Source organism: Phyllostomus hastatus, unplaced genomic scaffold (assembly GCF_019186645.2).
Source record: "Phyllostomus hastatus isolate PE091 unplaced genomic scaffold, TTU_PhHast_1.1 phas_scaffold_1066, whole genome shotgun sequence".
NCBI lineage: Eukaryota > Metazoa > Chordata > Mammalia > Chiroptera > Phyllostomidae > Phyllostomus > Phyllostomus hastatus.
In genome coordinates this window covers 29,393,214-29,411,621 of record NW_025334004.1, presented here as the reverse complement: position 1 = coordinate 29,411,621, position 18,408 = coordinate 29,393,214, and the positions used below count along the sequence as shown (strand labels likewise).

At 51.1% G+C, this 18,408-nt stretch overlaps 1 protein-coding gene across 1 annotated transcript in view; it reads right to left on the bottom strand.

The window, feature by feature from the left end:
• The window catches only part of LOC123829050 (deleted in malignant brain tumors 1 protein-like), a 53,743-nt gene that overhangs the window by 24,306 nt on the left and 11,029 nt on the right, over positions 1–18,408 (bottom strand). The window contains exons 7-16 of the mRNA XM_045854528.1: positions 17,718–18,035; positions 14,272–14,425; positions 12,445–12,662; positions 10,508–10,661; positions 7,091–7,227; positions 6,052–6,372; positions 5,696–5,712; positions 5,528–5,565; positions 3,383–3,402; positions 1,979–2,290 (exon numbers count right to left, since the gene is read on the bottom strand). Coding sequence (XP_045710484.1) covers positions 1,979–2,290; positions 3,383–3,402; positions 5,528–5,565; positions 5,696–5,712; positions 6,052–6,372; positions 7,091–7,227; positions 10,508–10,661; positions 12,445–12,662; positions 14,272–14,425; positions 17,718–18,035 — 1,689 coding nt within the window. The remainder of the gene's footprint in view (positions 1–1,978; positions 2,291–3,382; positions 3,403–5,527; positions 5,566–5,695; positions 5,713–6,051; positions 6,373–7,090; positions 7,228–10,507; positions 10,662–12,444; positions 12,663–14,271; positions 14,426–17,717; positions 18,036–18,408) is intronic.

Here is an 18,408-nt window from a genome sequence, read left to right as displayed (position 1 = left end):
CACTCCCTTCACACGCACTTGGTCACAGCAAGGTACAGACAACGAGTTGAGAACAAGCGAAGTTACCTGGAGCGGGGGGACTCCCCGCGGCGGGAGGTGTTGAGGAAGGCAGGGCGGCTGTGAGGAACAAACCGAAAGGTGAGGTGGCTCACGCCCCTTCATTCTTCTCGAACCCAAGGGGTCGACTTGCCTATTGGATCATGAGGGCCACGGCTGGGGTGGCTCAAGAGGGCCCTGTCTTGTGTGGGGAGAAGCTGCACCCCATCGTCTGGGGATCTAAGAGTTGCCCGGAGTTGCCATGGTTACAGCCACCAGATGGCATTGCTTTTGTTTCTGTTCTGCCATCTGACAACTGACACTGCAATGTCATTTTGGGATTTTTTTCTTTTTTGGGGGGGTGAACTATGGTCACAGTCACGGTCCTCTAGTGAGGAGCATCTATCTGCTGGTGGCTTTGGGTTTGTCATTCTCCCTGGGTGTGTGTCTCTTGCCTCCCAGAGTACATGGCATTCCCAGGGCAGAGCCATGGTGTCTCAAAGACAAGCACCAGCACCTGCAGCACCAGCAGGGAGCTGGAGGGAGTGGGCGTGGACTTGGGCCTGGAGCTCCAGGGCCCGGGAGGAAGGGACTCAGAGCTGCTGCCTGTGACCTTTCCCTCTCCCCTGACCCCTCACCCATCGCCCTGCCCTGGGCCCTGCTTCCAAACCTCCCTGCTCTCTAGGCCCCGCCTCCCGGGCCTGTCTTCTGATGTCACACTCGGTGTGACAGACATTGCCATGATGTCACACTCGGCACGACTTCAGCTCCTGCTTTGCTCAGGACACTGATTCTGTCCCTGGACTTCTCTCCTCTCCTTCCCAGAGCCTTCCAGTAGCCCACCTCCTGTTTGCCCTTCCTCCTGTCACTGCAGCCAGGCCTACAGTAAGCCAGTTTGCCTCCTCCTAGCCACGCCTAGAAGGACAGGGAGATAGGTGGGGGCTCTCGACTCCAACCCCTGAACTTATTTGCAGAAACGCAACGGGGGTCAGGGGTTGAACCACAGGGACGGTTCCCAGAGGCCTGACTCCTGACTGGTGGAGGGAGATTATCCCAGGTGGTACATTTTCTGTCTTAAGAGTTACATATTGCCCTGGCTGGCGTAGCTCAGTGGGTTGAGCACGGGCTGCAAACCAAAGCATCTCAGGTTCGATTCCCAATCAGGGCACATGCCTGGGTTTCAGGCCACGGCCCCCAGCAACTGCACGTTGATCTTTCGCTCTCTCTCTCTTTCTCCCTCCCTTCCCTCTCTAAAAAAATAAATAAAATTAAAAAAAAAGAGTTACATATTTATTGTATTAAAATTAAAAGATTCACATTTGGTTTATTCTAGTTAAGGATATTTTCAGATACACATGGTATGAATCGATTAGATAAACTAGTGCACTGTATTTTCTCACCCAAGGGCATGCTTACTAACATTAGAGAGAGGGGAAGGGAGAGAGGGAGGGGGCAACTCCGATGTGAGGGAGGGACATCGACCAGTTGCCTCTCGTACGTGCCCCAGCAGGATGGAACCCACAGCTTAGGCATTGCCCTGAACCGGAAACAAACTCCTGACCTTTCAGTTACCAGGACGACGCTCCAACCCAGCCACACCAGCCAGGGCGGTATTTTAATTTTGAAATACTTTAACATTGTTTTACCGCTGCTGCATTTATTTGTATGTACCATTTAAGGCAATCCATCCAGGCTCTGCATTTCTGGTGCTGATCTAAAGTGTTTGTGAAATGAATTCATCTAAGTGAGGCAGGAAGAGTCCAGGTAAAGGGAACTCTTAAGAAAATTAGTAGTGTGGGCGGTCAGTGGGTGTGGCAGGGGTCGTGCAGGGACACCTGTAAGGCTGGTGCTTGGGACAGGGTGGCCGAGCACAGCCCAGGATTCCCCCGCAGTGCAGTGGGGAATGTCATTCCTCCCACCCGCTGCCTGAGAGTCAACTCACCGGAGCAGATGACGCCGGCGTCTTCGTGGTGGCCGCAGTCATGGGAGAACCAGCCGCCGTGCGGGCACTGCCACAGTCTATCTTCGGTGCCCACGCACTCCACGTTGTCCAAGGCGACGGGGCCCCGGCCTGGGCCGAAACGTGCTCCCCTGGGGGCTGCCACAGCCCCGCCACAGGCCAGCTGCCCGCACACAACCTGGGCATCACGCAAGTCCCAGCCGTCGTCACACACCGTCCCCCAGGTCCCATTGCGGCGCACCTCCACACGGCCTTCGCACCGGTGACCGCCACTGGCCAGCCTGAGGGCCACACCTGGAAACGCAGACACAGCCCCTTGTCACTGCCTTCGAGGAAGACCTGGAGTGTCCTCTGAGCTGACCGGCTCTGGGCGTGGGGGGACTCTGCTCTTACTCGGGGGGGAGGGAACTGTGGTGGGTTGGAGTGGCTGACAACGTAGTTCAGGTGCCATTGCTTATTCAGTGTGACTTTTTTGTTTTTAAAGCTTCTTTCCCAGACAAGATTGTGCACTTGACTGGGACACACCAGGGATATGAACCCGCAGTGTTCCTGCCCTCGGTCAGGAGCAGCGTCCCCTGGGCAGGAGGAAAGGACCTCCCCACGCACTTGCAGTGCAGGGGACTCAAAGCCGGCACGGGCCCAGTTCCCCTTCTCGGCACAGAGGATGCACCCTGATGTCGGAATACAGGTGCGTGTGGTCCAGCCACCCGTGTTGGGTGTTCAGCCACCCCCTCCAGGCAGGTCTGGGGGGTAAACTAAGGAGCAAGGGGACCCCTTTCCCACCCCTAGTCCCCAGGCTCAGAGTTGGCTGTCCGACCTTGCCATCATCACCCCGCAGGACCAGGGACTAAGGTGACCGAAGGACCTACCAGTATTATTCTCATCTTGCATGATGGACTCATAGGTGGCACGAAAGCCACTGTTGGTGACGATGTCGGTGCTGTGGAAGACCACTGTCAAGCGGTTTGAGGAGGAGGTAAATGCTGGGGCTGTGCCGGAACAGACCCTCCCCAGGGAGACAGATTCATTCTGCGGGCCATCGAAGATTTCGACGAAGTCGTACGGACAGCCGTGGACATCCTGCTGCCTGTGAAGTGACCACATCCCTCCGTCTCAAACCACTGGGGCTTTTCCCGCAGTCACCGCTACTCGGATTGGTTCAGGGAAGGTTCCGGAGAAGCTGCCTGAAACCTGCATCCCCTCACACAGGTTGAAGGAAATGAAGACCCTGTGGATGTAGGCAGTGTGTACCTTTCCGTTCCAAAAATGTTTTCATGTTGAATGTTTTCATCCGACTGTATTTTTGGAATACTTACTACAAGTGCAAGGAAGATAATTTAAGTAGTGTTGACCGGTGTTTGGGTGAAAAGCACGTTTTCCTCCCACCCCCTGACTTGCCCCCCTCACTTCATCCCCCTTCCCAGGAGCAGCTGGGACCAACGGTTCTCCTTCCTTCCACGCGCGGCCTGTGCACCGAAGGCGGCTGCAGGGCGGGTACCCGCGGTCTCCTGCAGACCGCTCCGCGGCAGCGCGCCCCCATGCACGGCAGCAGTGCGCGGACGTGCCAGGCTCCAGTTAACGGCCCTGCTGCCGTGGCGATCAGGTCCTTCCCAGCCTATGGCTCCCGTGAGACGCCCCGCCCCACGGTGGTTCTCCATGCCATGAGGCTCTCTCTGCAGACCAAGCTCCTGGAGCTGGAACTGCTGGGTTAACAGGTCTGTGTAGTCACATGCTGATCCCTGTTACTAAGTGGGCCTCCAAGGCTTGCCTCACTTTTGAGAATTAAATATGCAAGTTGTTTATTTATTTATTTATTTTTGGGGCAGGGGATGGGTTGGTGGGTGTGGGCCAGAACAAGCTACGGAAGAGTAAAGTAAAAAACAGGAAAATTTTACTCACGCCAGCATGTCAAGTGTTAGTTTGACATGAGCCCTGTCGTCCACCTGTATGTCCCAGGCACATGTCACATTTGTGGGGTACTTTTCAGGGTACCAAGGGCTGGTGAAGGAGCCCGAAGCATTTGTGAGCAAACCGCCACAGTGGAAATTTTCATCTGCAAGAAACAGTGACGAAATCCCATGGGGAGGGGCTCTGACTCCGGCTGGTGCTTTTGGAGGGGTCCAGAGGGGACAGAGTGAGGGCAGGAGTCAGAAATTGTCCTAGGGCTGCTTTGGCTGGCAGCCAAAAAGTTAGCTTTGGAGAGTCTTCCGAGTTTCCCACGTCAGCTCAGAGCATTGTGGGTGTCCTGTCGGGTGACAGGGCTTCTCTGAGAGGAAATGATTGTGACACACGGTTGACAGGACTTTATGAACCCACACGCACAGACAGGTCTCAGCACGCGTGTTAGTGCAAAGGATGCAAAGACGATGTGAGCAGCAGCATCCTCCCTCAGCACGGTGCATTCTGAAACAGCTTGCAGTAGAAGATCTCTCATGTTACACACCAATCCTAGCTGAGATCAACACCAAGGTTACTCAAAGCATCCAACTCATATCTGAAATATTGGAGTCAGGGTGGAATTTGTTAAAAGCCCCTCTTTCCCGCAGCTTCTCACTTATAAAGGGAGGGAAGAGCATTCATCAAGTTGCTGCAAATGCCGAAACTGAAAGCAGAGCAAATAGAAACCACACGTGCAGGGTCTAAAGAAAGCTGACGTACCTGTACCTGTCGGGGGGCTGTCACCACTTGACCCTGAAAATACACAGAGAGAAAAATGACACTGTGAGTGAGGTCTTTCATCCAGAATAAACACTCCTCTGAGACACTCAGAAATATTGACACTCAAAGCTGTGCCCCCGTGGGCAGAGAGGACTCTGGCTCTTCATGAGTTTGGACGCTTGTACACCACAGGTGCAGGCGGGTGAAGTTTGCTACGGCCCATTGAGGGCTGAGCCTGAGTATCTGTTATATTCCCGCTCTCGGCAGTGTCCAGAGCATGACTGGCGCTGCAGACCCTTAGCCCCCCTCTCTGCAGGCACCGACTCGGAACCACTGGCCCAGAAACTGCCTTGCTGGTGAATCTGAGCTCTCGTTCCCTCCTGCCTGTCTCCCTATCCTCTGTGTCTTCCAGCCCCACCATTATGTCCGTGCTAATGAGCTGCGTTGCTGTTGTTACTTAGAAACAGAGAATTTCATTTGCTCAGGCCCCAACGTCAGGATGAGGAGTAGCTAGAACCCACAGGTATTGGGGACTGGCGGCGGGTTGAAGTGCACAGAAGAGCAGTACCTGAGGGTCCTGCCTCGGGATTGCCATCGACACCCACGCAAAGACAGAAGAGAGATGGACAGACGCATTAAGACCGTCACATCCTCCATAGAAGAAAATCAGGCACTTTTTGTTAGGATCAAGCACATCCTCCTTTGGGCAGATGTGAGCGTAGTATCGGAAACCATCCGTGCTGGTCCAGGATTGGCCCCCATGGCCATGCCCACGGGCTTTCAGGCCCCTGAGGGCCCTCATCTAGCTGCTGGAAGCACTAAACTTGGAAACTCGGATTTCTTCACTTGGGCTCAGGGATGGGGTGAAGGTGCTTTGGTAACGGAGCTGAGCTCCTTCTTTCCCAGGGCTCCTCGGAGGCCATACTTACAGGGTAAGGCCCACCATGGGGTGCTGGCAGTGCCCCTGCTGCCTCATCCATGAAACAAGGGTGCCAGTGGGCTCGGTTTCACTGGGCGTGGAGACGAACCGAGAATGCGCACTGGTTGCAGTGTGGAGCCTGGAGGCGCTGGGCAGTTTGCGGGCACCAGCTACTAGTCCTACTCGGGGGAGCGTGGGTCAGCACCGACACTGTGGCCTGTCTACCCAGGACTGGGATGTCTGATGACTCACACCCTCTAATGAATCCCCGCCACCTTCAAGGTGGGAACCTCGACACTTTTACAGGTACCACAACTGAAGGGAAAGAAAACAAATTCTGAAGTCAGCCCACTTAAAAAGATGGTTTGGAGCCCAGCGCTCCATTCTGAGTAACTGCCTGCTGGCACCGACTTCCCCCTTCCCAGAGGCCGCTGCTCGTGGCGCTGTGAGGTGTGCTGTGCTCCACGGGGCTCTCCACGGGGCTCACCTGAGCAGACGGCGCCGGCGTCCTCGTGGTGCCCGCAGTTGTGGGAGAACCACCCGCTGTGCGCGCACTGCCACACCTGGGCTTCGTTCCCGGTGCACCGCATGTCATCCAGCGCGATGTGGCCGGTCCCTCCGTCAAAGAAGCTCTGGGCCGGGGCCGACAAGGCCTTGCCGCAGCCCAGCTGCCGGCACGCCACGCTGGCATCTCTCAGGTCCCAGCTGTCATCACACACGGTGCCCCAGGTGCCGTTGTAGAAGACCTCCACCCGGCCCTCACACCTGTGGCTGCCATCCACCAGTCTCAGGGACACACCTGGGCGACAGAAAGGCAGGCTTCTGAGCTGTGGTGCCGTCTCCAGACCCTAGGACTTTCTTCAGATGGGGAATGCCCAGTAGACATGGGCACATGTCCCGTATTTGCTGTTGGACACTAGAGAGAGTGGCCCTATGTCCTGATCTGCCTGGAACAGTCCTGCTTTATGGCTATCGTAGGTCCATGAATGCTTGTGCATTGGTTTAGAGTTCCTTTAAAATTCTCAAAAGTATCCCGAATGGAGGATGACTTACATGGTCTCCCTAAGCGTAACCCACTGAGAGTTCTGAAATGTCCCCATGTCCTGCTGTGCAAGTGCTGTGGTGGTTTTTGTATTGAGTTCAGCTGGAGGGAGGTGGGCAGATGGCTGCCGCTGGACAGTTTTGCTCCAGCGGCTCTGCCGACTGCGTGCTCCCCTGCCTCGGAGAGCAGCGAGGTGCTCGTCTGGGCCCCCACGTGCACACACAGCAAAGACACCGCGGGAGACTCAGCCGCCCGCTGTCCCAGACAGTGCTTTGGTGAGGGAAAATGACGGTGAGTGTCAGAGTGGGGCGATGGGGGGGACAGTTGGAGGCTGTTGGTGTCAGAGCGGATGTCCCTCAGGCCATCATTAATGAAGGTGGACTCCACAGGCCAGATTTGGGAAGCGCCTCTTCTCTTCAAGGGAAAGGACACAGATTAGATGGAGCCCCTGCAAGGTACACTTCAGGGTACCTACCGCTCTCCCTTTCGTCAGGCTGGGTGGCTTTGTACTGGGCGTAAAACCCCGTGTTGGTGACCATGGCGTCGCTCCTGAACACCACGGTCATGATGTTCGCAGAGGAGAGGAAGCTGAGCTCTGCCCCAGCGCAGAATCTGCCCAAGGAGCGGGAGGCAGCTTGCCGTCCGTCGAACACTTCAAGAAAGTCATAGGGGCACCCAGAGACGTCTTCTAACCTGAGGCGGTAACTCAGAGTTAACCTCCCGAAGGACATCTGTAGAAATGTCTTAAATAAAATCAGTATTTGCCTTGCATCCAGCAAGAAACTGCCATCGGCCCTGCTACCCCCTTCCAGCCACACACCCCACCAATGGACTTCACCCCTGTCCTTCCCTCGTGGGGCTGGCCCAGGTCTGTCCGCCTTGCATCCCATCTCAGCTCCCCTCCCCGGCCCCCAACTGCTGTCCAGGCTTTCAGTCCCTCCCACCGTCTCCATCTCTGCCTTGAGGGTCCCCTGTAGGTCTCCTGACTCTTTATTCAAACTCTGCCACTCTCTGGGGCGGTGGCAAATGTCCACTAGGTGTCACTGAGTAAAACTCTCACAGGAGCCAGGGGGAATGGTGACGGCTATCAAAGCTCCAGGGGCCTGCTGGGTAGGACTCTTTGCCCAATGTGGCGAGTTCCTTGTTCACATGTTTCCTGACAAGTTTCATCTGACCTGGGTGATCAGAGAGGCTGTCCCTGGTCACCCCGCCTAGTGCTGCCTGTGCCCCTGTCACTCTCCATCCGGTTCCCGTGTACGCATGCATCTATTTTCTTTGCAGCACTTACCACCTTATCCCTAACTGAAACTGCCTATCGAGTTTTGTTTTATTCAAGTGCTAGTTGTCTCCCTGTCTAGATTGTAAACTTCACAAGGGCAGTGAAGTCTGTCTTGTTGTCTCGCCCAGCACTACAGGCCCATGCCTAGACTGGTGCCCACACAGAGTGGACTCAATAAACACGCATTTAAAGAACATCAACATTTGAGCCCTGGCTGGTGTAGCTCAGGGGGCTGAGTGTTGGCTGTGAACCAAAGTGTCACTGATTTGATTCCCAGTCAGGGCACGTGCCTGGGTTGCAGGCCAGGTCCCCAGTAGGGGCCATGTGAGAGGAAACCACACATTGATGTTTCTCTCCCTTTCCTTCTCCCTCCCTTCCCCTCTTTCTAAATAGAAATAAATAAAATCATTATTAAAATTTTTTTTAAAAAAAATAAAGAACATCAACATGTACCTAACATGATAGAAATGCAACACACACATTTGCATTTAAATAGCAGTAAGTAGACTTTGGTGCATGTAAGTGCTCATTGCCTGATATAGATACAATGGACACAATTCCACCTGTATGCAAACTGCTGAATTTGAAAACGTGCTCCATGCAGAACACATCTGTTCCAATGAAGTAAGAGACAAGAACCTCAAAAGAACCAATTTTTAGTTTTTAAAGAAAAAGTGATACTATTTTTATGTAAGGTGGCCTTCCAATCTCAGAAGTCATTTCATTAGAAAATAAAGCATAACTCACTTAGAAAGAATGAAATAGCATACTTTATATATGGATATAATTTCAACAAATCAAGTGTGAAGCAAAACCTTATAGAAGCTGAAATAGAAAAAAGTGAGGCAAGCTTCGGTGCAAATTAAGATTTCTGTCTCAGCAGTATTGACAATGGAGGCTGGATAATTCTTTGCTGTGGGAGCTGTCTTGGTGGCGGTCCCCAACTTTTTGACAATTTCTCCATGGACGGGCTGGGGGGGGGTGGGGGTAGAGACAGGAGGCAGAGCTCAGGAAGTAATGTGAGTGAAGCTTTGTTCACTCACCCGCCGCTCACCTCCTGCTGTGCAGTCCAGGTCCTAACAGGCCATGGACTGGTCCATGGCCCAGGGGTTAGGGACCCTCGAACTGTAGGATCCTTAGCAGCATTGCTGGCCTCCACCCACCAGGTGGCAGTGGCAACCCCCCATGGTGACAATCAAAAATATCTGCAGACATACCCAAATGTCCTGTGAGGCGGTATAGCTGTTCCCAGCTGAGACTCACTGGAGCAAATAATTACTAACTTTATGTCCCAAATAACAGCTGTTTTCCAGAAGTGATGAAATGGTACTCTGTGTCCCAAAATGCCAGAGCTGAACATTTAATAGATTTGAACTACATGATACCAAATCTTCCCACATTGCTTTCAACAAGCAAATGTGTGTGAAATGAATGAGTGAGTGAGTGAATGAATGAATGACTGATAAATATATCGGTTCCATCCCTCACTGCCTCCCCATTTTACGTTTGAAGGCAGCATTTTGCCATTCAGATCTTTGGCTGCTGTGGCCAATGAGCGTAGACGGAAGGTCCCGGACAGACTGTGCGACAATGTGAAGAAGAGAGGCTGACCCACGTGAGACCAGTGTGGGAAGATGGAACCAGGGTTAAATGTTATTAGGAAAAGTAACTTTGATTAAAAAGTGACTTGTGTGTGCATGTGCATAGACCTATATACACATATAAATAGGTACTAAAATAGGGCGAATTTCTTTAAAAATAGGTGCTGGTTGGAGAAAGAAATGGGAAGTCCAAGGCACGTGATGAAAGAAACGAGTGGACGGAGGCTAGGGAATTTGCAGAGGAAACATCTTCGATAGAGAAGGGGTGGGGGTAGGTTTGTCTTGTGTAGCATCGCGGGGAAGAATGCAGGTCAGAAGAAGGGACAGAAGAACAGGTGTGGGTTCAGTCGGGGGGAGGCACTGTGTGCCCGGGTGGAGCTGGCTGGGAGCGGAGGGGTGAGGTCTTCCCGGCGGGTCACCCCGGCTGAGGCTTGTTGGCTTGGGGTCAGGGACGCTTGTGGGATATTCTCTAGTTGCACAAGAAGCTGAGCTCAGTGATGAAAAGACTCCCCTAAACTCAGAGGACCAGACCAATGTTCACCTAAAACGTAAAAGGATTTGTCCCACGGTGCTATCGACGGAATGTTTGTGTCCCCTAGACTTCCTATGTTGGAATCCAACCTCCAGTGTACCAGTATTAGGAGGTGGGGCCTTTGGGAAGTGGTTAGGTCATGAACATGGCACCCTGACAAGTGCGATTAGTGTCCTTATAAAGGACCCAATAAAGCTCCCTCGTCCCTTCTGCCATGGGAGTTGATAGGGAAAGGACCATCATCTGTGACAAAATGGTCCCTTGTGAGACACTAAATCTACCAATGTATCAATCTCGGACTTTCTAGCCTCCAGAACTATAAGAAAGAAATGTCTGTTGTTTATGAAGCCGCACAGTTTACGGCATTTTTGTTATAGAAGCCGGGGCAAACCAGGACACAGAAATGCCACGTCTTTGAGGAAAGCACGGATTCTGATCTAACCCTAACCCTCTGAAGCAGAGAAAAGCCAAGCTGCTTACTTCAGGCTCGGGATGGTCAGTTCGATGTAGAACGTCTTAGCCACGTGTATCACCCAGACGCACTGCATGTCAGTGGGGTAGTTTGTAGGGAACCAAGGACTGGAGAAGGAGCCCAGCAGACTTGAAATTACTCCCCCGCAAGAGCCACTTCCTCCTGTAGAAGCAGACAAAAGGCCCACAGGTAGCGTTTTCAGGACAGCATATTACATTTTCCCAGGCGCAGAAGCCAGAATTCCACCAAGCTCAACAGTGAATCACAAAATGGGAATGGGTCGTGCTGGTGCAGACAGGGCCGAGGCCTGGCTGGTGTGTGACTGCACCGCTCAGGGTGGGGGGACGAGGGAGGCGGAAGGACGTGGGCAGCACCCTCAGCTGATTGTAGGTGAGACTGGAGACGGGATTGGGCAGGGAGGTGGCAGGAGTGAGGTGCCCAGCCCGGGCTTCATTAAAGCTCTCCCTGGCTTCCTGCCGTGCGAACCAGGTGAATTCACAACCCTTTTGTGAGGGCGCCAACCCACCAATTCCTCCCTCTCAGGGAGGCCAGGACACACAGATGGTACCCTGCTTTTATGAATTACCATCGAGATTCCATCCTTTACAGGTTATACTTGCACTGAAGGAGAGTTACCTTGTGGTATAGAAGCTTGAGGAACAGCACCTGCAAAAGTGATTGGGGTGTGAACCCCAAGACAGTCAGGAAAGAGCTTAGCATCATAAAAATAATTTTCTACTGAAGTCCAAATGAGTGAACCTGCCCTTCCTTGCTCTGCTTTTCTGAGAGGAGAGCTTTGGATTTCACCTCATTTGGGAGATGTAGCTCTTAGCTCATGGTCCAGGACACTGGTTCTCAACCTCGGCTGAACATCCGGATCCCATGGGAAGCTTTGGATACAGCTGATGGCCAAGTGTGACCCTAGAGATTCTGGTGTGACTGGGCTAAGGGGCAGCCTGGACCTTGGGAAAACTCCTTGGGGGGTTGGTTTAGTATCTAGGTTACTAACCCCCAGGGTCTAGGTCTGGATGAAGGTCAGACTTCTAATTCACTTTGTGTCCAACTTATCTAGGGATGTAGGAGTGACATCTGGATCCCAGTCCCCAACATCTGCTGGCACGGAAAAACGTACATTTATGAAATCTAAATTCAATTTAATGAAGGCAAAGAAGTGATTTTCTAGCATGGGCAGGTCTCAAGTAGACAGGCTTCATGCCACACAAGCAATAACAAAGGCTTGTTAAGACTTTGGGAGAGGTTGCAGAGAACAGGACCCGCCTGCCCATTTTGTGGCCCTCCTGTGTGTGACTGCAGAGTGGAGTCAGGCTCCCAGCATCCTCTGTCAACCTGGCTGAGGGACATTGATCTGTTGGGCCACAGTTCTTAGCGTCCCTGGCCCTGCTCTGGACACAACCTCCACCCATCACCAAGATGGCACCGGCTGAAAGATCAGAAAGAACCTGCCATGGGATGGGGAGGCTACCTGAGCAGATGACACCAGTGTCCTTGTGGTGACCACAGCTGTGGTCCGACCAGCCAGAGCTAGGACACTGGCTGAGGTTACTTATTTCAGCTGCCCATGTGACACTCTCAGTGGGAACACCCAGCAGCTATGGGGCAGAATTGATGGTCTTAAGTGTGAAGGTTTTTTGTTTGTTTTTTAAATCCTCACTCTAGGACATGCTTATTGACTTTGGAGGGAGAAGAAGGGAGGGGAGAGAGAAACAGTGATGCAAGAGAAACATCGATTGGTTGCCTCACCTATGTACCCTGTCCAGGGACCAGACTCACAGTGTAGGCCTGTGCCCTGACTGGGGAATGAACCCACTGGCCAGGACAGAAGTGGGAGGGTCTTTTAAAACCGAATCTCAGGCATCTGCTAATGGGGAAGTCCCTCAACTTAGAAAGCTGTGCTGTCCTTTACAGACGATTTGATGCTTCCTACCTGACTCTCTTTCGTCCTGTGGGGTCGCGCTGAACACAGCATGAAAGCCAGTGCTGGTGACCATAGAATCACTTCGGAACACCACTGTCATGATGTCTGAGGAGGACAGAAACACCAGAGTTTCCGGGGCGCAGAACTTCCCCATGGAGAGAGCAGCAATTCTGGGGCCATCGAAGATTTCGACTGAGTCATAGGGGCATCCGCGGATACTTTCAAGGCTGTAGGGGGTCAAAGTGGAGGTTAGCAGCATGCTAGAACTTTCTAGACCTTAAAGCAATCACAGCACAAAATGTTTGGATTAGGTTTTAAATTGCACATGTGTATATAAAATATCAGTGAGCTTTTCCAGATGCCTTATTACCAGAACTCTTATTTTCTCTGCCTGAGGAAGGAGTGAGACTGGCAATAATGACTTAACATAGTAACAGGAATTTTAAAATCACAGTTTTAGCCAATCACAACCGACAGGAAACATCAAGAAATGCTAATGCGCACTGTGAAAAAATTCTCAGCAGTCAAATGATCAGCATGTAGCCGACATCACAGCCAGTTTTTTTCTACCTCTGCATTTCACAACGTTTTCCAAATCCAAATTCTTGGGTAGAAAACAAACATGCTTCTAAAATAATAATGCCAGCATACAAGGGTGGGCAGATTTACAGCAGTGAGTACATGAAACAGAGCTTTTTCTTGTATTATTGTTTATTAATTATTGTCTTATTTTCCATACTAGCATCTGTAATCTACTCTTGCCCACTCCTGTATAGGAGAGAATTTGCGCTTTGGCGATTATTCAGGAGGGATGCGTATGAGGGGTGATTTTGAAGGAACAGACAACTGATAACATGATAGACCCTGGGGGTGTGAGTTCAAGGTTTTTGCTTTCTTGTAGGAGGCTGTGTCCTTAGGGTAACATGTTTCTAGGCTATTCTGTGGCATAGGCCTGTCTGACTCCATTGACTGGGCGTGTGAATGGTGGATTATCACAGAATTGGACAGCATGGCCGTGTCTGTAACATACACCGGAGGAAGAGCTTCACGGACACTCTGCATACAGGATGGTGATGAGCTGGGGCTTTGACCTCGGACGGACGTGGGGGTTAGCCTTGGGCAAGTGAGTTAACCTCTCTGAGCCTCATCTCTCATGGGGATGAGTTTCCTCATCTCTCATGGGGAAGACAAGGACAGCTAGATTAGGGCTGTAGTGATGCTGGAATGAGACAAAGGTCACAAAGTACACAGCACAGAGCCTGGCACTCAGCTAACACTAAACACGTGTCAGCTTTCATTTTGAGTCATGGACATACAAATGGCAGTGGCTTTGGAAAATTCATTCTCTTCGCATCAGAAATAAGGCAATGACTCCACTGTCTCCTGTTCCTTTGTGCCAACATTTAGAAGATACAGGCCCACGGCTGGCGTTGTTGGCTGTTGTTTGCGTGGAAAGGCTCTTACTGTATGTTTGAAATTTGGATAAAGGGAAAAGAAAGTCCAAGAGGACAAATATTGGTACCCAGTATACAATGAGGGCAAAGCTGGTGAGAAGGATTTTTGTGGCATTTTTAGAAAAAAAATCATATTGAAAGAAAAACTATTAAAATACGATGATAACAAATGCAGTAATACATACCACTGAATTTGTCAAGCTAGAAGTGACTCATTGGCTAGCACTACAAAATTAACCCGAGTTTCAACATAGAAAAAAACTCATGTTTCTTCTGGTTCTATCCCTAATGGTTTTCCGTTAAAATAACTATCTTTATTATGATTTCACATGCCAATAGTCTTATTCAGATAGACTCTTTCCCTAAAAAGTTGTTTTCTTACCTCAAACTCAGAATCTTGAGTTTGATGCGGAATTTTTTATCCACGTGGATCTCCCAAACACACTGGATGTCTGTCGGGTAGTTTTCTGGATACTGGGGGGTAGAAAATGAGCCGGCAAAACCGGAAATGACCTCTCCACAAGAGTAACTTCCTCCTGAAGCAGCAAGACAAAGGACGTCAGGATCCATCCACAAGGTGTCCCTTGTGTGACCTCAGCAATGAGCAGCTCCCACCCCGAGGCTGGGTGCCCTTAGTGGCAGACCCTGGGTGGGGACACACTAGGCTGTCTGAATGGAACTTGGGCCTAAATGTCTCCTGGGAAGGAGAGTCCTTTCGCCCTGATTCTGATGGCTCAGAAAGGATTAATGTGTGAGAGTTCCCTGCCTTTCCCTCTCCCCCATCATCTGATAAAGAAAATATTGTGTTTGTCCAGTCCGTTTATAATCGCTCCCTCTTTCTGAAGTGAAAGGTGTCTTGCTTGATGGGAGAGAGGCAGAATCCACGAGAGACACAGGTGCATGAGAGGTCAGGAGGAGGGACAAAAAATCAAGCGCTGTCATGTGCCTGGGGAAGAGGAGGTTTGGGGGACAAGAAGGTTAGGGTTAGGGTTAGGGTTAGGGCAATTTTCTAGAACAATTTGGGGAGGTTATAACCAGGACCTCCTTTTAAGTACTTTCATCACTTTTCTGGGTAAGCTGTTTCCTTTACTCAGTATCTACTGAGATTGGAACTTAAAGGTTTTTGGATTTATAAGGGTTAAACAAGATAACAGTGAGATCTAATCCTTCTATATAAATCATCTTATTAATATAAATAGATTCCATTTACACACACATAATAATACATATGTAAATGTAAAATACATGTGTAAAGCAGTATGTCACATAAAAAAACAGGACACAGAATCATTACATTATTTTAGAGAAAATTTGAACACATAGTACACTTTACAGACCTTCTCCCTAAATTATTAAGTTATTTAATTTCATTCTTTCTGTCGCCCCCACCCTTCACCCCAGCCAACTTGTAACCTTCCCAGAATCCCACAGATTCCTGGTCTTTTCTGTGATGGATGTGGGATGTGGTGAGGCACCCAGTCATCTATAATTCTAATGTTGATTGCATTTGTAGGTTCTAATAACCAGGGTCAGGTCAGACTCACACTGGGACTCGGACTTCCTGCAACCTGTACACACGGCGGGGGATGACGGACTGGTGCCCGTCAGGGTGCTGCTCCAGGGCTGCCCCCAGAGCAGGCAGGCTGAGTGTGGCTGGACAGACTGAGCCACATGCTTTTCCAGTCTCTGGTCACCCTCCTGCCTGCTCTGAGCTGGGCAGACCCACATGTCCCCTTCCCAGCCTGCTCCTTTTGTCAAAAAAATCAATGTTAACAGGCATCAGGTGTCCCGATGCCATGTCCCTCAGCAAGGCCGTGGTGGGGATGGAGGGGCTCCTCCAGCTGAGGCCCTGGCTGCCCTGGCTTTCACCGTGCCAGTCTCCCTGTTCCATGGCCTGGGCACACTGCCCAGCACCTAGTTCAAGGGTTCTTCTAGCATGGAGTTACCATTTCAGTGTAAAACAAGTGATTACCTGTTATATGATCCTGAGAAGCTGTAGAAAGACCTAGAAAGAAAAAAACAGAGTCGGGGAGGCGGTTAACAATGATAACCAGATGGCTTATTTCACTCGGTGGGGCCTTCTGCATTTCCGTGGAAGTTTAAGCTTCCCTGAGTTACATGGAATAAGAAAACTGCAGATGAGTGTTCATGTGAATATGCATTGCCCTTGACCCCAACCATGGCCCTTTGACTTGAGACAGCCCTCCCCCTCTCACACATGACCCCAGCACATAAAGCTGGCCATCCCCAGGAACATCCAGAACACATCAAGGTTTTCTCCAGGCAAGTGCCCAAGAGAGATGCTTCTGCCAATGACCTGTGACCTGTGTGTGTTCTCTGAGGCTCTGTGGGGACAGCCAGGGGCGTTCAAAGACCAAGAGACAGAGCTTGAAAATGCCAGTTCTGACACCGAGTAATCGACTTATCTTCAGTGGGATTCTCCCTCTACCTAGTCCTCAGCAGCAAAGATTAAATAAACCAACTCCCGAAGAAACCCCCAGCAGGACGCCCACTGCTGCCCAGAAGCTCAGAAATGTCTGTTGCTGAGTGAGATGCCTTTTCACTCACCCCCAGCATCGCCTCAGACTTTACGCCACAGGTGTCGGTCTGCTTTTTCTAATCTTTGATTTTTATTGCAGAGGAATATCATTTAATCATTAAGGTATAAGAGCTTTGAAAACAGACAAGTTCATAAAATCCCCAAGAGCATGTTCTTTGGGGTCAGGCTGATCAGTGTCAAAACTTGGTTCTGCCAGTCGCCTGCTGAGCAAGCTTAGGAAAGCTACTTAAACTTCCTGCGTCTCACATTTCTCTTCTGTAAAATATAATATCAAATGTCCTTCTTGCAGGATTGTCCTAGGGATCGCCGATGATCCAAGCAAAATGTCTCCCCGTTTCTGCTCTTGTTTTGCCTGGTCTTTGTGTAGCAGGGCCAAGAGACAAGTGTAGTAAACGAGACTGGTGCCCAAGGGCACCCACAGCTCGGCTGCAAATCCACTGGCTAGTCCTGGATACACTGCTAACTTTCTTGTCTCAATTACCCATCTGGAAAATGGGAAAAATCAAAGTATTTGCCTCAAGAGTTACTGTGGGGATTAAATGAATCATTAATGCAAAGAGCTCAGAACAGCATCTGGTTCTCAAAATTTATATGTATTTGACATCATCGGTAGCATTAAGTTGCTTGGACTAGAAAAATATGGACATACCTGGAGATGTGGGAGGAGGCAGGTCTTCTGCATCTGGATGCATTAAGAAAGGCAACAGGTCACTCTCTTTAGTGAATTCAAAGCAGGGAGGATGTGGGGTAAGAGGGGCATGTGTGGGGGATGAAGGGAAAGGACCATGGTCTTTCTGGGCAGGAAACCAGAGCACCAGAACTCCCCCCTTGGGCAATTCCAGCCCTCCTCTGGCAGGGTCCTTGGTCTCAGGGGGCAGGGCACAGCAGCTGGGGGGCACTGCTTCTCAGGAGTCAGGACTGGCTTGCCTGTGGCCCCTCTAATGCGGAATCACCTGGAATACTTGTTAAAATGCAGATTCCAGAGCCCCATTTCAAACTCAGTTAGTCATCATCTCTGGGGGCGGGCCCTGGATTCTGCATTGTGATGCCCCGGGTGGTGCTGGTGCACACGAACATTTGAGACCTCCCATGTGCAACCTGGAGCTGCCCATGGAGGACCTGGGTCTGAGCCCAGGGGCAGGATAGAGCTAAAGATTGTTTGGTAAAAGAATTGATGGGTGGGTGGATTAAGATTTCATCTGGGATGCATGGTTTCAAAGTGCTTTCATACACAACATGGAAATTACTGTCTGAGATGGGGAGGCTACCTGAACAGGTGACACCAGCATCCTCGTGGTGGCCACAGTTGTGCTCCGCCCAGCCTGAGTGCATGCACTGGCCCAGGTAGCGCTCCGCCCCAGAGCACTGGAGGTTGTCCAGGAGGATGTCTCCAGATCCTGGGCCAAAGTGGGCCTTCCCGAGGGCAGACATGGCCCGACCACAGCCCAGCTGCCGGCACACGACTTCGGCTTCGCTTATGTCCCACAGGTCATCGCACACGGTGCCCCAGGACCCCTGGTAGAAGACCTCTACTCGTCCTGAGCACCGACCTGAGCTGCCCACCAGCCGAAGCTCTGGCCAGCTCCCTGCAGGCAAAGATGGGGTGTGAGCCCTCAAAAGACCCACCTGGTGTTCACCAGCACCAGACCTCTGAGGCCGGGAGGACTCTGGGGTCGGGAAAGAACATGGCCTGCTCTCCAGCCTTGGGGCCTGTCCTGCATGTTGCTCCTGTGTTTCTGCGTTGCAGGTGTCTTTAGCCAGTTTAATGTTATTTCAATGGTTCTGAGAGATTACCTTTCATGTCAGGCACTGATGCTGCTGCTTAAACTAAAGAGCTATGGTTCTCACCCTCGGGGAGTCTAAAGCCTACGTATTAGTCAGATATGGACACGAGTCTAACACACTGTTCCACAGTGTGATCGATGCAGTGAAGAGAAAGAACAGAACGCTCTAAGGGGA